This window comes from Plecotus auritus (assembly GCF_963455305.1).
Source record: "Plecotus auritus genome assembly, chromosome: 2".
In the NCBI taxonomy this organism is placed as follows: domain Eukaryota; kingdom Metazoa; phylum Chordata; class Mammalia; order Chiroptera; family Vespertilionidae; genus Plecotus; species Plecotus auritus.
Window position 1 is genome coordinate 196,560,747 of NC_137771.1, and position 24,263 is coordinate 196,585,009.

Genomic DNA, 24,263 nt, shown 5'->3' on the forward strand with positions numbered 1-24,263 from the left:
GTGTGTGTTGTGTGTTGGGGGTGGGAGGGGCGGTGATATGCCTAGGGATGAATTTTTAGTATTATAGCTATCCAGACAAGCTTTCTAATAGGGATTTTTGTATGAGAGGTGGGCTGGACTAGATTTAGATGCCTGAGAAGTTCCTTACAGTCATTATTCCTGTGACTCTTAAACTGTTAACACTTTCGCTTGAATTATTTTATCATTTCCTAACAGGGAGCAGAACCTCAGAACATAAGTTAAGCTGTGGTGTGAGGGGGAGGAAGGGGTTTTCTCCTAGTGGGGTATGGAAATGGGGTACTCTGTTGTATGTTGAAGGTGAATAGGCTAGAAATCACTGCATAAACTAGGGTGGGAGTGAACCTTGGGGGAGTCTTGAGGTGGGATTTAAAGAGCCAAGAAAGGGGGGGGTTTATTACAGGAAAGGAACAAAGGCAAATTGTGGTGGTGTCACAGCTGTGCCTTAGGCTCCTCTTGAGAAGGACTCTTTATACTAGGTAGTAAATGCCCAGATGTAATAAATGTTGCTACAACTTCATAAATTAAAACTAATTTCATTACCAAAGAGACAGTGATTTAATTACTATGTCAGAGCTTTTACTTCTGCACTCCCAACTATAGAGCCTACTTGCCCATTAGTTTATATTTACAAAGCACCATTTCTTAGCTTTTACAGGGACCCCAGATGCAGAAGGTTAAAGCCTGTAAAAAGTCAGTGTTGGGGTGCTTCTTAAATTTGCAGGTGTGAACCTCCTGGTGGGAACTGAAAATGGCCTGATGCTTTTGGACCGAAGTGGGCAAGGCAAAGTCTATAATCTGATCAACCGGAGGCGATTTCAGCAGATGGATGTGCTAGAGGGACTGAATGTCCTCGTGACAATATCAGGTATGTTACTAGGATAACCGAGTCCTCCAGGTCTGCACAGGTGGAAAGGTTACCTCATTCCTGAAGAAACAGTAATTTCTGCCCTTTCCAGCTAACAAGAGACACAATGATTTATAGCAGTATAGTCAGAGTGAGATCACCTGTATTTTGTAGCTCTGGACAGTCTGACCTCCAAAGGTAAGTGTCTCTCACCTCTGCTTGAAATCTGAATTAGGCAGGGACATACCACTGAATCGTTATGGGCCTTTAACCACTGCTAGGACTCAGCAAGGATGCTTTTAAGATGTCTGCACTCCAGTCATTGCTGTCTACTCTCAGAGGGAGAAGATCAAAATGTAGGCTTCTGGGAGTAAGAAATTTTATAAGCAGGAATTTCTGTGGTCTCTCTTCTCACAAGAACTGCTCCAGCTTAGTTCACTGATGTTTTAGCAAGCACAGCTGGCCCACTGGGTGACTGAGTCTGCAAAGAAATTTGAATGTGGGATCATTCCTGCTACACTCTGCAGCTTCCTTGTCCCAAAAAGAGCTTTAATAAAAAGATGGAGACAGTCCTAGCTTGTTTGGCTCAGTGGATAGAGCACTGACCTGCGGACTTAAGGGTCCCGGGTTCAATTCCCGGTCAAAGTCACATACCTCAGTTGTAGGCTTGATTCCCAACACTGGTTGGGGCATGTGCAGGAGGCAACCAGTTGACATGTCTCTCTCACATCAGTGTTTATCTCTGCCTCTCCCCCTCCCTTTCACTCTCTAAAAATCAATGGAAAAATATCCTTGGGCAAGGGTTTAACAAACAAACAAAAAAAGATGAAGACAAAAGTGAGGAGATATGGAAAGTCTAGCCTGCACCCCAACCAGTGGGTCAGAATCCCTTGGAGTGGGCTCAGACATCCATTGCTTTCATAGCTCCTGAGGTGTTTCCTGCATGCAGCCAAGTTTGAAAAGCATGGCTCTACACTCAGCCACTGTTTTGCAGAGACATGCAGCGCTACTGCGTTGAATCTTGAATAAAGTTGAACTCTTCAACTGTACTTCTATTTTGAATAAAATGTCTTTACTTTTAAATGACTTTCTTTTACCTTTCCACTGAATACTCAGAGTTTTTTTGTTTTTTTTATTCTGCCCACATAAGAGTTAACCAAGTAAATTATTCTTCTATTATCATTAGAGTTAAATTCCGTGTAGTCCTTTGTTCTGGTTAATTGCTTTTTTGATTGCTCTACTACCAAATCACATTTAAAACCACACATCTGCCAGTCACCTACCAAAAGTGGAAATGATACCAGAAAAGTCACATTCAGGCTTCATCATGTTGTGAGTGACACATTCCCATTTTTTAAAGTGGAAGCATTTCCTCTTCTCACGAGGCATAGATGGGGAAAGAAAAAGATGAAGATAGGAGCAAAGGATGCTTGAACTGCCTTTGGGTCTGTGTTGGCAGAAAGAGAGAAGAGGTGGCTCTCCCACTCATCCTGGTCAATACATATTCTAGGCTTTTGGCTTCAAAAAGGAGCAGTAACTTCACTATGATTTCCTTAATTTAAGTTACAAATGCACTCTCCTGTCAAATCAGTGTGCGATGCTGTAATGAATTGTCTTCTGGTAAATATTACATATGTAAAATGTAAAACATCTTTTGATACCTAAGAGAAATCAAAGGAAAATAAGTACCCAAGAAGGAAAACCCACAGGCCTAAATTTTATCATACTAAACATTCTTTACTCTGGGATCATTTTACCAAAGTGAACTTGTAAGTTTTGTTTTTTTTCCAAGTACTCATCTTTTTTTCCTTCTCCATTTTTGTGTGGTATTTCTTTCTATGATCTCAGTACCATAAGTGTGTCCCATGTTATAGCTCAGACTACCCTCGTTGAACTTATTTCTCTTGTTTTCTTATAAAATTCCTCTATTTGTTAAACAGATAAAATAAAACTACTACCAGCTGTCATCTTTAAAGTAATAGAGGAGGTAAATAAGAGGCTCTCCATTCACATATGCTGTTAGGTTAGCAGGTGAAGGAGTGGAAGTCACACATAAATATGATAAAATGTCCAGTTGTCAGAATTCCTTCATATAATTAGATCTAGAATATTCTGGAACTTTGATCAACCATTCTGTTACACAATTAGGTCTTACTGTGATCAGCAGACACTACCCTTTGCATCAAGAAGAGAGGGTAAGAGCAGCATGCTCAAATAAAAAAATAAAAAAAAAACGACCTGAAGGCAAAGACAAATTTTAAAATGGTTATTTGTTCAAAACAATTGGGGTTGTTTCAATCATAAGTTTTGGCAGAGACACACACACTTTGATGGTGCTGAAGACACTGGCTATTGTGCCTTTATACACACACAAACACACACAATTGTAAATGAAAATAAATGAATAAAATAAAATGGAAATGGGACGGGTTAAGAGAAAAAGCTATCACAGGGGTTTGAAATTAAAGCTCCATTATTTCTACAGGAAAGAAGAATAAGCTACGAGTTTACTATCTTTCATGGCTAAGAAACAGAATACTACACAATGACCCGGAAGTGGAAAAGAAACAAGGCTGGATCACTGTTGGGGACTTGGAAGGCTGTATACATTACAAAGTTGGTAAGTCTCAAAGCATGGAACGGTTTTGTGCTCAATCTGAATTATTCTGTTAAGTTTCATTTCATTTTTTTCTATCAGAAATTGATGCATTTATGACCAAGTTAAGATGTTGCTGAAACCTTAAGTGTACTTGCATTATTTCCCAACAAAAAAAGCCAGGTGGGTGAGGTTTAATGAGTACATTCAGAATAAAGCCCCAGGCTCCAGTTTAAGCATTTATAGCCACTCCGGCCTATTAAAATGACAGTGAAGGAATACAAATGTCATAAACCCACAAGGGCAAATGGACCAGGAGGAGAGAAACCAACAAATGAGATGTCAACAAAATTGAACAAGAGTAGCTAGATGATTGAAAACAAACTTAGCCAACCAGGAAATGCTGAATTTTAAGTTTTCAGTGAATAAATTTATCAAAATCAATCTAGTCACTTAACAGAACCCAGACAGACCCAGGACCTGAGGCCCCAGCTGGAAGCATAAAGTCAAATTGAAAACAGAAGGATTGTTGAAAAGTTGATGAGTGGCACGTCCTCATAGTAGAAGTCAGTCAGGGAGAAACCAAGATGGCGGCATAGGTGAGCACCTAAACTGCTGCCTCGCACAACAATTTCAAAACTACAACTAAAAGACAGAACGGACATCATCCAGAACCACAGGAAGGCTGGTTGAGTGGAAATTCTACAACTAGAAGGAAAGAGAAAAGCTCATGGAAAATCAGAGGAGCGGCAAAGGGCTGAGGTACGGAGACACGCACACAGAGAGGAAGGTCGGCTGAGTGCCTAGCTGACTTTCTCTGGCGGGAGGGGGAAAGAAGCCCCCGAATGCATTGAACCCCAGTTCCGACTGCACTGAACCCCAGTTCTGGGCGAAACCCCGTGGACCCAGGCTCATACAGGGGGAGTCTAGACTGTCAGGTAGAGAGAAAGGCACTCGGAGACTCGGGGGAGCCACGGCGGGCAGGGGTCTGGAGGCGCACGCGTGCAAGTGCTCGCAGAAAAGATTGAATGTGGAGGTTGCCGCAGGCTTTCCCTAGCAGAAGGGAGTCAGAAGCTCCTGACTGCACTGAACCCCAGTTCTGACTGCACTGAACCCAAGTTCCAGGCAAGCCCCTGGGGGCCCATGCTCTTACGGGGGGAATCTGGACTGTCAGGCGGAAACTCAGGGGAGCCACGGAAGGCAGAGGTCTGGAGGTGTGCGGGCAAGGGCAGGGCTGATGAGAAGCCAAGACTGTCTGCTCTGCTCTGAGACTCCGCCCCATCCAAGCTGAGCACAGAGGCTTTTGCAATTTTGCAAGTCCGGTCCTATAAGGCTGTCTCCAGCACCGAACTTCCCCCAGCGTAGACATAGCTGATCCTCACAGCCAACTGGCCTGGAGGTCAATTCCTCCCAGTGATACCAACAACAATCAAGACTTAACTACAACAAGGCTCTACACACAGTCCACAAAGGGGTGCACCAAGAGTGTCCACCTCAGGTTAACTGGGGAGGCTGACCCACTGGGCCATATAGGAAACCTAGCACACAAATCTACCCTACCAACTCAGGGAAGCAGTGAAAATACGGCATCAAAGAAACAGATCACAAACGAAAGAAATGGAGGAAAACAAACGACTGGATATAGAATTCAAAACCACGGTTATAAGGCTTTTCAAGAATATCCTAGAAAAGGCCGATAAATTTAGCAAGACCCTCAAAGATATGAAAAAGGACCAACTAGAAATTAAACATACACTGACTGAAATAAAAAATATTATACAGAGACCCAATAGCCTACTAGAGGAACGCAAGAATCAAGTCAAAGATTTGAAATACAAAGAAGCAAAAAATACTCAACCAGAAAAGCAAAAAGAAAATAGAATCCAAAAAGTTGAAGATAGTGTAAGAAGCCTCTGGAACAACTTCAAGTGTACCAACATCAGAATTATGGGGGTGCCAGAAGAAGAGAGAGAGCAAGATACTGAAAACCTATTTGAAGAAATAATGACTGAAAACTTCCCCCACCTGGTGAAAGAAATAGACTTACAAGTCCAGGAAGCGCACAGAACCCCAAACAAGAGGAATCCAAAGAGGACCACACCAAGACACATCATAATTAAAATGCCAAGGGCAAAAGACAAAGAGAGAGTATTAAAAGCAAGAGAAAAACAGTTAATTACCTACAAGGGAGCACCCATACGAATGTCAGCTGATTTCTCAACAGAAACTATGCAGGCCAAACGGGAGTGGCAAGAAATATTCAAAGTGATGAATAGCAAGAACCTACAACCAAGATTACTCTACCCAGCAAAGCTATCATTCAGAATGGAAGGTCAGATAAAGAGCTTCACAGATAAGAAAAAGCTAAAGGAGTTCATCACTACCAAACCAGTATTATATGAAATGCTGAAAGATATTCTTTAAGAATAGGAAGAAGAAAAAGGTAAAGATAAAAATTATGAACAACAAATACATATCTATCAACAAGTGAACCTAAAAATCAAGTGAATTAAAAACCTGAGGAACAGAATAAACTGGTGAATATAATAGAATCAGGGGCATAGAAAGGGAGTGGACTGATAATTCTCAGGGGGAAAGGGATATGGGGGGTGCAGGAATAGTCTGGACAAAAATCGCATACCTATGGATGAGGACAGTAGGGGGCAGGTAAGGGCAGAGGGTGGGGTGGGAACCGGGTGGAGGGGAGCTATGGGGGGAAAAAGGAGAAACAATTGTAATAATCTGAACAATAAAGATTTATTAAATTAAAAAAAAAAAGTCAGTCAGGCAGCCGCCCGACTCCCAATTGAAATAGAAGTGTGGGTGGGTGGGTGGGTGGGTGAACCAGAGAACTTGTATGCAAATATGCATAACCAATGGACACAGACAATAGGGTAGTGGAGGCCTCGGGTGGGTGGTGGGGGCAGGTTATAAGGGGTCAGTGGGAGAAAAAGGGGGACATATGTAATACTTTCAACAATAAAGATTAAAAAAAAAAAAGAAATAGAAGATGAAAGGTTGGCACAGCCGATCTGATGATAGGAAATACTGAATTGTAAGGACACACACACCTCCATCTCCTGTTTAGTTCCCAAAATGTCGGTCCCAAGCAAGAGATTCAGAGATTCATCTTTGGAGAAACTAAATGGCCAGAAAGAAAAGCTGTTCAGGCATTAGTATTTGAAATGCCTATGAACAAAGCTTGCTGCCTAACATCTTAAAGTGAAGCCCAGCGGTTGGTAAGCCCACATATCAGAAATGGGGAAATCCACTGATAGGCAGGAAACTTAGAAAGGGATTTAGAAGGAACAGGATAATGAGGAGTGGAAGAACATTTTAAAGAAAGAAATGATAACTTCAGAAAGATTATAAAAACTTTTTCATAAAAGAAGAATAAAGGCTATTTAAAATTGTGGAGCAGGGTTGGGGAAAGTCATTCAGAAAACTAGAAAAAATCTTAGAAATTAAAATGTATTGGCAGGAATAAAAAATGTAATAGAAATGTTGAAATATAAAAATGAGAAATCTCCTAGAAAGTAGAACAAAAAAAGGAGGGATGGAGAGGGGATAGTTGAGAAATAAAAAGTGGTTCATAAAAAAGTGGTAACATGAGTTTTAGAAAAAAAAGAGAAAATAAGAAATAGAAGAGGAAAGTATGAAAGAAAGAATACAAGAAATATTTTTTATAACTAAAGCCTTGAAATCACAAATTAAAAGGTTTCATTGAGTGCCCAGAAGAGTAGATTTAAAAAAAGATTCACCTCAAGATGTATCAACATGATATTTCAGTATCCAGGATGTGAAGCTCCTTAAAGTTTCCAAATCATAAGTAAATAAATAAACAGTTTACATATAATAGACCCAGAATCAGGTGGCCTGGGACTTATCAGCAATACTAGAAAATTGGAAGACAATGGATCTAGGCTTCAAAATTCTGAGGGGAAGGTTATTTTCACCTCGTATTTATAATCCTCTGAATTCACCAGAACTCTCCAGAGAAACAGAACCAATAGGGTATATGTATGTGTGTGTCTGTCAGTCCAAGCAAAGGGTTCCAGAAGAGGTGGGTTCAAGAAAAAATAAAATTTTACTAATAGATTACCTGTCTCATTTGACTGTTGAAGGCAGTTAAAGTTCTAGCAGAAGGTTTACATGTGCTTAGTGATAGATACATAGAAAATAAGGACATGAAAAAATGAGAGAAAACAAGAAAGGAAATATAATTATGGTATACTATGCACCCATCTGTGAACAATAATAATTTGAACACAGAATATTGATTTAAGCAAAAATTACAAATGTAACTATATTGAATGGAGAAGAAGAAATGTGTATGTTTAAGAGTGAGACTAGAGAGGAGATTGTTATAAGAAACTAAATCCTTTCCATACTACAAAGTCAGTAGATAATATGTACAACTGAAAAAAAAAAACACACAAGAAATAACATTGTGAGAGAGAACCAAGATGGTGGCATAGGTAAACACCTGTACTTGCTGCCTCTTACAACCACATCAAAACTACAATTAAAAGACAAAACAGCTATCATTCAGAACCACAGGAAAACTGGCCAAGTGGAAGTTCTACAACTAGAAGGAAAGAAAAAAGCACATTGAGACTGGGTAGGAGGTGCGGAGGCGCATACAAAACAGGCTGGCAACTGGGTGCGCTGTTGTTGTTTTTTCAATCGGGAGGGAGATACAAGCTCCAGATTGCTCTGAACTCCAGTTTCAGGCGAGACTCTGGGGACCCAGACTCATACGGGGAGAAACTGGACTGTCTGGCACCAGGCCAGAACGTGAGGGAGGCTTCCTCTCAGAGGTGCTCGCAGCGATCATTGTTCCTGCGTGGGAGCATGGGACACAGAGAACCGGCAGAGCCAGCTGACTGGCAGTCATTGCTATTTGCTCCACCCTGGTGATTCCCTGAGAGCCCGCCCCACCCAATTTACAACCCCATGCAAGCTGTGTGCAGTGGCTCTTGCATATGAAAGGCCTGTCCTTTCGCAGCCTAACCTAACAAACTGCATCTGGTCAGAGAGCTCAAAAGCTTCCAAAAGAAGGCCCAAGGCTCTTGGCAGCAGTAGCTGCCTTGCTTCACAGCTAGGCCTCATCTGGACACTTCCAAACCCCAAAAAAAGATGAGGAATCTGCAGATCTTGCTGTAGCTCCTGCTGGGTGGCCTCAGGCAGTGGCTAACTTTGCACCTTCTTGGAGATCCAAGAGCCAGTATACCCAGTGGTCAGTGTGAGACCACACCAGATTACAACTCTTCATATCCATAAGAGACACACTCAAGGAGCAGACTCAGTGGGCACCAAAGCCCCACTGAAGCAAGTCCTGCCCCATAAGGGTGTCTCCAGCACAGCAGTTCTTCCATTGTAGACACAGCTGGTCCTCACAGCCAATTGGCCTGTCGGTCAAGTCCTCCCAGTGATACCAACAGCAATCAAGGCTTAACTACAACAAGACTGTGCACCCAGTCCACAAAGGGGTGCACCAAGAGTGTTCACCTCAGGTGATTAGGGAGGCTGAGTCACTGGGCCCTATAGGACACCTAGCACACAAGGCCACTCTATCAATACAGGGAAGCAGCCAAAATGCGAGACAAAGAAACAGGTCACAAATAAAAGAAAGGGAGGAAAGCAAACTACTGGATATAGAGTTCAAAACCACAGTTATAAGGTTACTCAAGAATCTTCTAGAAACCTCTGAGGAACTTAGTGAGACCTTCAAGGATCTTAGTGAGAATGCCAAAAAAAAAAAATGGAAAAGGACCAGTCAGAAATTAAGCATACACTGACTGAAATAAAAAATAATATACAGAAATCCAACAGAAGACTAGAGGACCCCAAGAATCAAACCAAAGATTTGAAATACGAGGAAGCAAAAAACACCCAACCGGAAAAGCAAAAAGAAAAAAGAATCCAAAGATATGGAGATGGTGTAAGGAGCTTCTGGGACAACTTCAAACGTACCAGCATCCGAATTATGGGGGTGCCAGAAGAAGAGAGAGAGCAAGATATTGAAAACCTATTTGAAGAAATAATGACTGAAAACTTCCCCCACCTGGTGAAAGAAATAGACTTACAAGTCCAGGAAGCACACAGAACCCCAAACAAGAGGAATCCAAAGAGGACCACACCAAGACACATCATAATTAAAATGCCAAGGGCAACGACAAAGAGATAATCTTAAAAGCAGCAAGAGAAAAGCAGTTAGTTACTTGAAAGGGATTGCCCATACAATTGTCAGCTGATTTCTCAACAGAAACTATGCAGGCCAGAAGGGAGTGGCAAGAAATATTCAAAGTGATGAACAGCAAGAACCTACAACCAAGATTACTCTACCCAGCAAAGCTATCATTTAGAATTGAAGGTCAGATAAAGAGCTTCACAGACAAGAAAAAGCTAAAAGAGTTCATCATCACCAAACCAGGATTATATGAAATGCTGAAGGGTATTCTTTAAGAAGAGGAAAAAGAAGAAAAAGGTAAAGATAAAAATTATGAACAACAAAGTGACAACAAATACATATCTATCAATAAGTGAATCTAAAAATCAAGTGAATAAAAAATCTGATGAACAGAATAAACTGGTGAATATAATAGAATTAGAGGCATAGAAAGGGAGTGGACTGACAATTCTCGGGGGGAAGGCAGTGTGGGGGGGTGCGGGAAGAGATTGGACAAAAATCTTACACCTATGGACGAGGACAGTGGCGGGGGGTAAGGGCATGGGGTGGGGTGGGAACCAGGTTGAGGGGAACTATGGGGGGGAAAAAGAGGAACATCTGTAATAATCTGAACAATAAAGATTTATTTAAAAAAATAAATAACATTGTAAGAATGTTATTTAGAAATATGGAAATAAATTGCTAAAGAAGTAAGTGAAAATATATTAAAGACAGAATGTGTAAACAGAAGGGACATGCTTCAAAAAAAGAGCTCAAAAAAATAAAAAGAGCTCAAAGAGCAAGAATTTGGTGTTATTCTGGGATGTCCAATTTCTTTATAACACAGAATATTCTGTTCAAATATTGCATTAAAAAAAATGACTGCCATGTGTACTATTTTAGTCTGTTCAGGCTGCTATAACCAAATACCACAGACTGGATGGCTTATAAGCAACTAGAAGCCTGATGCACAAAATTCGTACAAGAATAGGCCTTCCTTCCCCCGCTGCCAGCACCAGCTTCCCTCTGGTACCCAGGACCCGGGCTTCCCTTGCAGCTCCGGCTTCGTCCGGAAGGTCGTCCAGAAGGACGTCCAGAAGGTCATTCGACTGTCTGGTCTAATTAGCATGCTTTTATTATTATAGATTATTATAGACAGGAATTTATTTCTCACAGTTCTGGAGGCTGGGAAGTCCAACCAAGACCAAGGTACTGGCAGATGTCTCTGCAGCTTCAGAGACAGCTGTCTTGTCACTACAACCTCACCTACCAGAAGGGCAGAGGGATCTTTCTAGGTTCTCTTTTATAAGGGAACTAAACCCTTATACATTTCTAATAATTGGAATTCCAATGTGGATAATAAGCAAATGGAAGCCTTTATATCTCTACCCATTTGCTAATTTTTCTACCAGCTCTCCCCTGCTTGCTTGCATGTGGATGAACATAAAAGCCAGGCAAGGAAACATCAAGGGATAGTATGTATATTCTTATTTCAATGTATAGTTTACATCTAGACCTAGTGATTAAAGACAGTCCTAAGCCAGTTACATCCTTAGATGAAGAAAAGAGTGTTTAGTACAAAGCAAAAGGCCCCAAGTATTATGCAAACCAAATACACGAAAGGAAGTTAAATCTGTCTCTAAGAAAATCCTACACCAATATCATCACCCTTAATTGTGGTTTTATTTGTACAGGGTGAGGCAAAAGTAGGTGTACAGTTGTTAATATGTGAAACATAGTTTGTTCTTGTATTATTACTTATTGATTATTATATTATTTTCCATACAGACAACTATAAGCCTACCTTTGCCCCACTCTCTATATTTGCATATTATGCTTACATTCATTAATACAAAAACTTGAATAAATTGATAAGCTTTTTTAATTTATAATTTTCTATTACAGTTAAATATGAAAGGATCAAATTCTTGGTGATTGCCTTAAAGAATGCCGTGGAGATATATGCTTGGGCTCCTAAACCATATCATAAGTTCATGGCATTTAAGGTAAGCAGGCATGTGATTACCTAAAAAGTGCTTGTTTTGTTTTGTTTTGTTTTTTATTTTAGGTTCCTACCAGTTAACAAAGTGCTCTGTTTTGCACCCAGACTAATATAACAGTCCTATATGTAATAAACCTCTTTTAGAAGTCTAGAAACTCTTAGGTTTATTATTCTGAAAGTAAAGACTAAGGAGTAATAAATGCTAAAAAATTAGTCAAATTAAAATTTGGGTACACACTCCTCCATTCAGGTCTATGAATCACCATCTCCAAGTGGCATTTAGTATAGAATGATTCCCAGGCGAATCCTTAATTGTGGTATTAGGCAACGAGATTCTTTATACAGCCACCTAACTAGGGCACTCTGATATTTCATCTCAAAAAGGCAGACCAACAGCAGCCCTGAATTTTAAGGTTGAACTGAGTCTCTAAATCTTACAATCTTCATAAGCCTTGTGGGGTAAAGTCCCTAAAACTCACTTGATGCTCCATATCCCCAATTTCTCTAAAATGAAGACTGAATTTAGTCACATCTGAAAATGACCTAGCTTCTTTACATTCTTCAATTTCAATGGCTTTTTTTTCCACCTTGTCTGAGTCTCTACCCACCATGGTTAGACTAATCAACAAGAGCGGGATAGGGATATGCTAGTCCCATTGCCCCAGATCATGAAAACTGACCCCCAAATGCCAGAAGGACCAGTACTTGTTTTCAGAGCTGCATAGTCTGTCCACAGCCAATGTAAATTTCTCTTCTGTTCATTCTCTCTCTCTCTTGCTGCCTATTGTCTCTCTCTTTATATCTCAGTGGTTCTCACTTTTTCCCCATCTTTTGACCATTATTCCCTTTGACCCTTTCTGTATTCTTAACTTCCCACATATGCCATGTGAGGGCAGAAGCTACCTTGGGAACACTATAAGCCCATCTTCAGGGCGGAATCACCCACTTTTTTTCTTGTTCCCTTAGCGCTAGGGGCTCATTTGTGATGTGCACAAGAAGATAGATTCACCAGTGGAAATGGGCACCCCTCCATAACCCCACTTTTATACAGAGGAATTTTTGTAATGCATTAGGTTAGTAATAACACTTAAGAGATCACTCCTAAAAGCTAAAGTGGTACTACTGTTCTGCCAAAATCTCTCTCTGCAAAAGCTTTTCAATCAAGATCCCATTCCAGTTCTGAAGTTGCTGCCATCGGTTTACTAGCGAAAGTGCATGAGAGTGTGAAATGCTTTGTTCAGCAGATCAGGCCTGGAAAGAGGGAAGAGCAAAGGCAAGGAAGGGCTTGAAAAAAAAGATTGGAGATGACTGGAGGCTGAACCCTCCCACTGGACAAGGATACCAGGCTAAGGTTTCCCATCCTGTGTGGATGTTAGCAGTGGATGAGGAGAGGAGTCTGTTAGGGGGCAGTGGCATTATAGTAAGGCACTTGGGTTTCACAAATTCTTTCCCAGACTTCAAGACCCAGTAAAGGTAAAAGGTGGCAAAGGAAAACAGAAGCACACTTGACTGAAAGCTAGTTGAGCTGTTAGCTGTAGATTCAAACAAGTAGAACCTAGATTAACTTAGCTGGAGCGCTCCTTTTTCCTTTATAGTTAAACCCAACTAGCCAACTAAGCATAGTTCTCTGAAGATTCATCCTGGTTGTTTTATATGTCAGTAGTTTATTCCTTACTAGAGGCCCAGTGCACAAAATTTGTGCACTGGGGAGGGGTGGTCCCCCAGCCTGGCCTGTGCCCTCTCACAGTGCAGGAGCCCTGCAATCGATCACCCCAAAGAGGTAGGCCCCACCCACCCATCCGGGACTCCTCGATGGATTGCCCCAAAGAGGTAGGCTGGAGCCTTGGGACCCACCTCCACGCCGCACATGCAGCATCAAGCCCCCACCCACTTGCGCATGCCCACTGCACACGCAGTCTCCTGGTGATCACTCGTTATGGCATGAGAGCGTCATGACCACATAGGCTTTTATTAATAGGACTAGTGGCCCGGTGCACGAAATTTGTGCAGGGGGGGGGGGGGTTGTCCCTTAGCCCAGCCTGCACCCTGTCCAATCTGAGACATCCCTCTCACAATCCAGGACTACTGGCTCCTAACTGCTCACCTGCCTGATTGCCCCTAACCACTCTGCCTGCTGGCCTGCTGGTCCCCACTGCCCCCCTGCCAGCCTTCTTGCCCCCAACTGCCTCCCCTTGCTGGCCTGATTGCCCCCAACTGGCCCCCCTGTCAGCCTGATCACCCCCAACTGCCCTCCCCTCCTGGCCTGATTGCCCCTAACCACTCTGCCTGCCAGCCTGCTCACCCCCACTGCCCCCCTGCCAGCCTTCTTGCCTCCAACTGCCCCCCCCACTGGCCTGATCACCCCCAACTGCCCTCCCCTCCTGGCCTGATCACCCCTAACCACCTTTGCCTCTGTCCTGACACCATGGCTTTGTCCGGAAGGTCTCCTAGTCTAATTAGCATATTACTCTTTTATTAGTATAGATTATTGCTGAGTAGTAGTTCATAGTATGCATATACCACAATTTGTTTAACCATTTTTCCTGCCAAAGGATGACAAGTGAATTTTTTTCTAGTTTGGGGAATTTATTCATATAAAGCTGCTATAAACATTCATGTGAAAAAAATGAGTAGAGTTTTGTGATGTTCTACCCCCACCTTTCCATTAATCCTGAGTAGGCTTAGCATAGAGCTGACCTGGTGGCCCACCCCAGAATGTCTCTGAAAAGGTAGCAGCCAATGTAGACCTGCCTGTCTGTCACATTGGAAGGAGAGGGGCCAGAGAGGTGATTGGACCTTCTCCTGAGGGAAAAGACCAGAAATAAACAGGAAAGAACAGCAGTTTTAACATATGATGATGGTATCAAAAATTGACAACTGTAAACTACTTCTCTTCCCTAGAGGACAAGGGGTAGAGAAAGGGTCACAAATGGATGCTAGACCCTTCTTCCTAGATCCAGAATATGAATAGACTTAAAATTGAAAGAGAAATTTCCTGGTGTTTCTGTTTAAGAAAGTTAGATATTAAATTCCACCCCGCAATGGCTAAAGGAGAAAATTATTAAGATAACCTGTTTTAATGATGTGTACACTCATGGGGTGATTTTTAAAGTCTTTTGCAGATCTCCAGCACAAGCCACTGCTTGTGGATCTCACGGTAGAAGAAGGTCAAAGATTAAAGGTTATTTTTGGTTCACACACTGGTTTCCATGTAATTGATGTTGATTCAGGAAACTCTTATGATATCTACATACCATCTCATGTAAGTTTCTGGAAGCCTACTGTCATGGCTTTCTGTGCAACAACATGTGTGTAGAAACATTGTACATTTTTAATAGAAGTCATGCCTTTACTGGTCAATAAAGCGGATGGACTTTTGACCTTCACTAAATAGACAATGCTTTTAATAAATAAAACATGTAAATGTAATGTTTATGACTGCTTAAAACTGAGTAACACATAATAGCAGTTCTTTGCCATTTACTGGATATGTTGTCTCATTGAACTTCAGATTAAATACATATGGTGTTTTTCCTTCAAGGGCATAAATTCTGTTCTTTAAGCAGGAGTACAATAGATGAGTTCCTATTTTCAGGTTTTGAAGAGAGATTGGTTCATTTCATGTAGGAGAAGGCCAATGGCCCTTTTTCTGCCATTTTTGTTTCTCTTTTCAATTCCACAGTTCATGTAGTGGAATCTGACACCCTGGCTTAGCCTGTATTTACTTTGCAATTATGGACACATTAGGCAGTCTCTCCAGCCCTCAGCTTTCACAACTCTAAAATGGGGATAAAATATCCTATGGTTTTCATCACATTAAATGAGGTAATACATTTAAAGTAGCTGGTACAGGGCCCTGCAAATTATAGTATTAACATTACTATGCTGACACATTGCCTAAAACATGACTTCTAATTTTATTTTTAAATTATTTTTTATTTTCCAATTACATTGACATTCAATATTATCTTAGTTTCAGGTGTACAGCATAGTGGTTAGACATTTAAATAACTTATGAAGTCAGTACCCACCTGGCACCACACAAAGTTATTAAAGTATTATTAACTATATTCTCTATGCTGTACTTGACATCCCCATGACTATTTTATAACTGCCAATTTGTACTTCGTAATCCCTTCACCTTTTTCACCCAAATGCTGCACATGGTTTTGCTTAGTAGTATTGGTTTAGTGTAAATTGTGTTTTCTTCATGTAATTCCAAGGCTAACATACAGTAGAAACTATTAGGAAAATCTGAGGCCTAATCTGTTGCTGATTTGTATTTGGAGAGTTTAAAGACTTTTTACTCCAAAGAAATATAATTAGAAAAAAAAGTTGTTTTAGTACATCATTCACACACACATATACACATTCACGTCATTCATTGCTGCAATAGAGCTTCACCTCATGTGTGTGTGTGTGTGTGTGTGTGTGTGTGTGAGAGAGAGAGAGAGAGAGAGAGAGAGAGAGAGAGAGATATCCATCCCAGGATCAGAGTTCTGTGGCATCACCATGGTCATTTTTGATCCTCCCATTCCTACCCACTAAGGAGCTACTGAACTACATAACATCCCCAACCTGGGGATCACAGCAGCACCACATCTCTTCTCCTAGAACAAGTCAATCTATACTTATTTCAATAGTGATATTTTTGTAATGAGTGATAATTTTACATTTTTTTCTAAGCAAACCATTAATTTTTATTATTCAGTTATTTAGGCATCCAGATTAACAATCTGTGTTATCTGCCCATAGCCTATTTGGTGGGAATCTGTTTTGGTCCCACCTTTTGGCCCCAATTAGGCTCTTCTCCATCAAATGCAGCTTCTCCTCGTCTTTTTTGGAAGTAAATGGAAAACGTGATTTTTCAATATCTATAAGACATGTGCTCAAATCCCAATTCCACCACCACATATCAGTGCAGCTTTGGTCCAGTTACATAATCCCCCTGAAATGCAGTTGCCTCATTTATAGACAAAGATATCTCCCATGGGGAGTTGTTCTGAGGACTAGAAATTGTATAGGTAAAGGGCCGAGTGTTTGGCACACAGTAGGTGCTCCAGAGTTGTTGTTATTTCAGGATCAGGTTAATTGTATTCTCGACCAAGTGCCTAAGTGTGTGTTTACCAGAGTATGTGACAGGTTGGTGGTTCAATTAAGCAAATCAGAATGTCAGTCTCTAGAATGAAAATGGCGGGGGACCCTCATTTTTGCAATTCTTAATGATTAATAGTCAAGATGTTGCCTTATTTTTAAAAAGAATAATGCCTGACCTTTTTTTTGTCTTCTAGATTCAGGGCAATATCACTCCTCATGCCATTGTCATCTTGCCTAAAACAGATGGGATGGAAATGCTTGTTTGCTATGAGGATGAGGGGGTGTATGTGAACACCTATGGCCGGATAACTAAGGATGTGGTGCTCCAATGGGGAGAAATGCCCACGTCTGTGGGTAGGTTAACCATTCCTTATCTCCTTCAGCAGTTACACCCCCCAAATGAAACGAAAATCAAGAAATGTGAAACAACCATTTGATTCCACACCAAAAAAAAAAAAAAAAAAAAAAAGTCTGTGAATAACACTTGTAAGACTTGCTTTGTCTGTTTATCTCAAGTCGTTTGTCATTTTTGTGGTTAAGATGTGAACAGATGCTGTGAGTTATTGCCCATCTAATGTTTTTAATGCAGTTTTGGAAATTCCTTTTGACAGCCTACATTCATTCCAATCAGATAATGGGCTGGGGCGAGAAAGCTATTGAGATCCGGTCAGTGGAAACAGGACATTTGGATGGAGTATTTATGCATAAGCGAGCTCAAAGGTTAAAGTTTCTATGTGAAAGAAATGATAAGGTAAATCCGTTTCAACATTTGCATTAGTGTTTGCATTTTAAGAGACCACCAGGTACCTGTGAAACCTTCATTTTCCTTTATACTGATTTGAATCACATCTGTGTTAAACAATCAATATTATCTTGAAATGGCATTATTTGGTTTGATTTATGTGAATCCTCAAAATATATTCTTTATATATCAAAAAAGACAGAAACACATCTAAAAATTTCTTGTAAACTGATAGTAACTTCTGTGGCCTGCAGGACCTATGGTGATTCAGCAGACACCCCAAATTCTCCTAAGCATTTATAAAAGTTGGCCCATCATTAATCATCTCACAGTGGGTCAACTTTAAATTCCGCTTTGAGACTTTTCACAAAATCACTATCGGGACCTAACTCATCACATTATATTCACTTTTTAATGTGTAACATTTGACATGTAGAAATATAAACTTTTAAAAAATGTCACCCATTCCTTAAGAAATGCACAATCACAAACTCAACTAGTGCCATGTCCTGTGTCATTCCAGCCATGTTTCTTCTGCAATGTTCTAGGGGGCCTGTCTCCCAGTGAAGGTGGCGGTGTCCGTCTGGCATGCTCAGTCCTCGGAAGGGTATTCTGCAGCACTGCTGCTTCTCCCTCACCCTCCCTATAGACTAATGCAAAGTTTTAGTAGCTAAGTTGTACTCCATTTGTGAATTTATCCTTTGTGACCTTGACCAACTTAGAAATGCTGTCCCCAAAACAGCTTTTTTTATAGAAAAGAATGTGATGGGTTAAACAGATGTACATGTCTTGACCCACCCAGAGGCCAGACCGGTCTTAGTCCGACCCTGGTGATATGGGTCTAGACTAGATTCAACCCTGGCCAACTACTCTGACCTGGTGTGGTCTAGTGTGGTCTGGGTGAACAACACTATGGGTGGCAAGAATGGTTCTAGGGCCTGACCATAGTATGTCAGAAAACAGACCCATCCCCTAGTAAAACTCCAGTGTCTGGGAATTATAAGACTAAGAGTGATCTGGGCATGGACTCCCACACTCTTAATTCATTGAAGACCCCACCCCAACAAGCTGTTCCATGCCATGCATGCCCTCAGGAGCAGGCTGGGACCACATCCGTATTGGGGGCCAGAGGTTTAGAGCCCAGAGCGCACACATCCTGGAGAGGACAGCAGCTCTTTCTTTTTTTCATTGTTTTTCCATGGGCCCTCTGTGCTTAGTACATTTTGATTCATTGACCCTAACAGTAGCTTTACTTACATTAGGTGAATGACAAGCATTTCCACAGAACTTCTTAAGAAGTTGTTGTTGGGAGAGACAGCATTCTCCTGAAGAAGTTGTGGAAATGAAGTAGCAGAGACTTTATACTAGTGACAAAAGTAAATGCCTTGGACCCGAGTTTGGTATTGGCTGACTCAAGGGCTAGGCCACAGCCCAGAATGTTATTTTCCTAGGGCAGTGGTTCATTGACATTCAGCTCAGGCGAGCAGTAACCCAAATTTTGCTCACTTCTCTCAGTTGTTTGATAAAATGATTTAGCAGACCCAGACCTAATGGACTGTGGTTCTACTTGCTAATGCCATTATCTCCTTTGGCCTGGGATATGCCTGCATCAGCAGAGAAGCCAAGCGTTAAGTCTTGAAATGCCAAAGTGAATAGGCACTGAATACCTGACCCTATCTGACCACAACCATTTAATTTTTTTTTAATTTTAAAAATTGAGAATAAAAGTCAGTAGGCCCAAAATTTCCCCCTTGACTTTGAGAATTTGAAAGGATTCTCTTCAGTCCTAAAGTCTGCCCTCTTGTCCTTATAAGGGAGAGAAGGGGAGCCTCTCTGGCTTTCCAAAAATTAACAAAGGGCTTGTTGTGTCCTCGACCAGAAACCCAGCATATTATCTCCTAGCTCAAAACTCCCTTTTAAAATGTGAGCACCCAAAGGGAAGTTAACAAATCAAGATATAGCCCCTTGTGTGTCCCTGAAGGTCAATACCACAATAAATGATAATAAATAGCAATCATAGTAATAAAGGCAGGCAGGAGTGTTTACAGAGGATGCACTATGTTAAAAGACACTTTATAAACACCAGCCATTGAGTCTTAAGAGCTGACGCATGGCAAGGATAGGACATGTGAGAGAAAATGGATGGACAGTTGAAGAAAAGAGGGGAAGAAACCATGCAGTTGAACTAACTTCTTTTTAATTTCAAACAGGTATTTTTTGCATCCGTGCGATCTGGAGGAAGTAGCCAAGTGTTTTTCATGACCCTCAACAGAAATTCCATGATGAACTGGTAACAGAAGAGCACTTGGCACTTATCTTCATGGCGTTATTTCTAATTTAAAAAGAACATAACTCATGTGGACTTATGCCAGTCTAGAGGCAGAATCAGAAGGCTTGGTTGAACATACCGCTTTCCCCTTTTCCTCTCCCTCCACCTGTCCCAATACAGTCCATCTTTCAATGTTGCAGCCTGGTTGAGAAGGAGAGAAAAAGGTGGCAGGAATTTCCAGGAGATCCCCAAGAATGCTGCACTGTCTGTGGACAAAGATGGACCATGTGCCCTTCAGAGTTAGGGATAGAAACAAATATTGTGTGCTCTTATGATTAAGCTGTGTTATGGTGGATTCTGAGTTTTGTTTTGTTTTGTTTTGTTTAACCTTTTTTCTTTACCCCCTTACTTTGTAAGAATGGGGAGAGAATGCATACTGAGAAAATTAGTCTGTTTTTAATTCTGTCTGCCTGCTAGATTTAAATATACATATGTTGTAAAATTTCCAATTTCAAATGGTGAGAGACAGCACAATAAATGTACCTTATCTCCTCACACTGAAGGCCATAACTGCATAGTGGGGTGATTTTAGAACTCTTTTGCCTTCACCAACCCAAAAAGGTTGCTTTTTGGTAGCAACTGGCTAATGAATTTTTAAGAGAAGAAAAATACTGTGCTAGTTTTCCCCTCTTTGGGGAAATAGATTTTAAATGGCTAAACTACTAGCCTTACACTAATAAAATCAACTGCCATTTTTGTGAGTCTGACAGGCCCTATTTTTATATGGCCCTGTACAGCATGGAGTGTGTTGAATGGGATAGTAGTGTCATTGAGTTGAGTTGGCTCTAGTGATTGGGGGATCCCATAACGCAATTTTCCCTCAGCTATTATGCAACAAGTCAGGGCAAAAGATGGGGTGACAGATGAGGTCAGACAGAAAGAGCTTCTGGGAAACAAGCTAAAAAAAAAATACACACACACACATACACACACACACACACACACACACACACACACACACACACACACAATCTTTTTTTAAATATACAAGGCCTCCCAGCTAAGAGATCACTCGGTTTGAGCTTCATTAGGAATGAGACTTTGTTGAGTTCTGATTGGGGAGTGAATGACATCCAGGCTCCGGTCATTCCCAGCTTTCTCCTGACAATGCCACTTTCTCAAGATGAAAACTGTGACTGAAAAAAAGAATAAATGTTTCTGAGCTGCCTGTGTTCTCTTGGGTTGGTGAGAGAAGGGACAAGACTACTATGCCTGCCTGAGGCAGTAGGCAGCCTTGGTTCAGATTTTATCGAACGTGAAAGCAAGGCTTTGGCCAAAACTCTGAGACCCTAATCATTTTACCTTCCTCCAAATTACCCAATATATGGTAAGCAACATTTGTGCAGAGATATGTGTATATTTAGTTCAGGTTGACTTGTGTCCTTATAAACTCTTACTCAGATGATTTGAACTTTTGCGTGACTGTCTGGGATTTTTTTTTTCCAAAGCTACAAGCATGGCCACCTGTGGTATCGAGGTGTTGCAAAACGATATCTGTGTTGCGCTTCCTGTTTTAACCTACCTCGTTTTGTTCGTTTTGTTTCACTGTTCATCACAGCAGTGTTATCTCCAGGAGACATATAGAGAGCTCAACTGGCAATCTCAGGTGTATTTAATAATTTTTCAACAAAACAGTAGTTGACCAAATTGTTATTCTTGAAAATTTAAAAAAAAATCAACAACAGAAATGAATGTGGCTTGTTTCTGGAGAAAATAATATTAACAGATTTTAAAAATCTGTGATCCTACTGATTTTGCCTAAATACATGAGCAGCTGATGTACTATTAATGAGAACGAAATACACATTAGGAAAATGGAGTCATTTCAATCTGGTGTTTGGGGAAGGGAGGGAGGGGGGTTATTCTCATTCCTGAAGTAGGTGATTGTGCCCCCCCACCATAAAGGTGGTTGTCATTTGCATTTATTTTAAGTAGGTAATACACAAGAATGGAATTGAGGATTATCTTTAGACGATCACCGAGATGTCCTCATCATGGTCTCTGTAGCTCTCAAAAGCAATGAAATCCTCCCGTTCTCATTTTTACTGCTGTGATTCTGCTGCTGAATGATACTGTCTTTTCAAATTCCATGCAAAAAATTCAGCAATAACTTTTTTGATTGAATTTAGCAACCATTATAATTGGACGCTGATGTTGACAAAATATTGATTTGGGTCTCATCTCCGAATGTGATTGCCACCAGCTCTTTATATTGCTGCTGTGGTATTTTAAACCAGAAGCTTCTTTAAATTATGTTGCAAACTGATCTCTGTTTTTATGTTATGTTCTGTTTTTATTTCTAAGTGATAAGTTTGAAACACACAGCTTTAAATGATTTTTTTATTGTGGGATTTGGGGTACAGTTAAGAAATAAAAGGGAATCATTGTGTTTAAACATAAGGTAGTTTGTGAATGTATTTTTTAAAATCTAGATTCATTGAAACAAAAACTCATAAGAAAACAATATTAATGCAGTCTTGTTTACAGTATGTACAGTGACATAACATAGAACATGAGTTTTTTCTGGTGCCAACAACAATAAAACACAGACGTTAAACATAAAGCCATGCCTTTTATATTTTTGTGCAAGTAGTTTACACTGAGTACAAGGCAAAACCAAATTCCAAAGGGCCCCGCCACGTCCACAAATCTGTGCTCCTTAAAAGATACCTAAAATTTTCCCTGAGGCTTTTATCTTCAGAAACACATTCTCCTCCTATCAGGACAGACCCTATCCCTGATATACGAGTGCTTAGGCCATGCAGAATATTTCAGAATGCTGTTCTTGTGGCTCATAACAAATGCCAACTTTTTGGTTTGCTTTAAATTTTTTTTTGACAGAGATCATTGTGCTTTTTATCATCTTAATAGCATCTTATTAATAAATGTCTTTAGTTTTGAAACTAGTTTTTGAAACTAGTTTCACTTGTTAGCTTTAGTTCTTCCTGTAGAGGACTTTTGTCTCTAGAATTGGCTCATTTCGTTTTAATTTTCTACAGAGAGAAATTGGACCCTTCTTCCAAAGTAGTTTCTCTAGGTCTTTTCAGTCCTTGCTACTCTTAATTGATAACTGGGCATCAAAACCCACTGAGTCTGCCCAACCACGGTCTTGGACTGGGGACAACAGGTGACCATCATTCCTGGGCACCAGTCAGGGACATTGTAGCATGGATTCCTGCATCCAGTGGGTGTTAGGAATGGATGTCCTATAAGATCCCATCAAATGGCAAAGTCCTCACCAGGCCACTTACATTCAGACCACTGTCATTGCACACAATGTAAACGAAGACATCTTGCACTGAGTTCCACATTATTTTTCTCGAAGACTTTTAGATGAGGCTTCAAGAAGACCTAGTGCTATTCCAACAGTCTAGATCAAGGTGCAGATGACAAGGACTCCATTTGTCTAACATGCTGACATTGCTTGCTAAGCTACACTCCTGACATATGTTGCATCAAGTACACATTTTAAAAAGCACCGTAATTCCTGGTTATCAAGATCTACTAACAGTTTTCTGTCTGTTCTTGTGACTCATTGGTAACTGGTGTGTCTGGTCCCTCCTGTGCATTTGATTATTCAGGCTGGAGCCCTTTTGGTTTTGTTCATTGCCAGACAAGGAAGCGGCTGAAGTCTGAGCTCACATTCTGTGAAGTTTAAAAAAAAAAGTTTGCCCTACTCTCATGTGTACCAGTTTCCATCACTGTATTCTTGAAATGTGGAAGAGCTGTTTGTGTTACTAGTGTATGCTGTCTCTGAAAGTCTGCTTGAACAGGCATCACTGGCCTTTGTGCTGATTGCTTTAAGATACATAATGTGCTACATTCGTTTTAAGAAAGAAAAGCAAACTCTTTTAATCCATGGAGGAAAACAGGAGAATATCATAACACACTGATGATGATCATTCTGAACTCCCTATCTACCATGCTCCCGATGTTCCCAAATTCCTCTGATACTACGTTCTGGCCATCTCAACAGTTTCCGTGAATGTTAGTTGCATTTTGGTTCATTCCTCAAAAATTTAAATCAGACCAAAGCAAACAGCATAACAAACAAAACCGAAACTGGCCTCCCTAGAGCCTACCTAGTTGCAAAATAAAACCCAAAAGTCTAAACTTGATGTCAGGTACCTGCCAGTATTTCTCATAAAAGCCACTGCATTTTGGCCTTGATCAGTAGAGCAATATCAGGCACCCTGAAGTGTGCTGGCCTTTCCTGGGTCTCAAAATGGGTATAAGCAGATCTTTTTTCAGAAGCCCCAACAAAGAAAACCTCTTGAGAACTTGTAAGTTCAAAACTGACCATCTGTACATTTCTACCAAACATAGCAAGTGTTGTTTTACTTCTGTACTGTATTATTGTTCTGGGAATTTTTCCACAGACACCTAGAATATTCAAAAATTTGCATCGCGTTAAACAGCATGAGGCCATAACCCTCTGCTTTTTTAACTTGACTCTTCTA

The 24,263-nt window shown here is 40.7% G+C and overlaps 1 protein-coding gene across 5 annotated transcripts in view; it reads left to right on the plus strand.

The window, feature by feature from the left end:
• Positions 1–22,357, plus strand: part of TNIK (TRAF2 and NCK interacting kinase) — a 372,736-nt gene extending 350,379 nt beyond the window's left edge. For 4 of the 5 annotated variants that reach the window (XM_080655707.1, XM_080655708.1, XM_080655709.1 and 1 more), the window contains 7 exons: positions 743–886; positions 3,351–3,485; positions 11,539–11,639; positions 14,748–14,897; positions 16,927–17,086; positions 17,344–17,483; positions 19,685–22,357. In XM_080655707.1, coding sequence (XP_080511833.1) covers positions 743–886; positions 3,351–3,485; positions 11,539–11,639; positions 14,748–14,897; positions 16,927–17,086; positions 17,344–17,483; positions 19,685–19,768 — 914 coding nt within the window. In that variant the 3' untranslated portion in view covers positions 19,769–22,357. The remainder of the gene's footprint in view (positions 1–742; positions 887–3,350; positions 3,486–11,538; positions 11,640–14,747; positions 14,898–16,926; positions 17,087–17,343; positions 17,484–19,684) is intronic. The other variant, XM_080655711.1, reaches the window with a different exon arrangement.
• Positions 22,358–24,263: the final 1,906 nt, after the last annotated feature.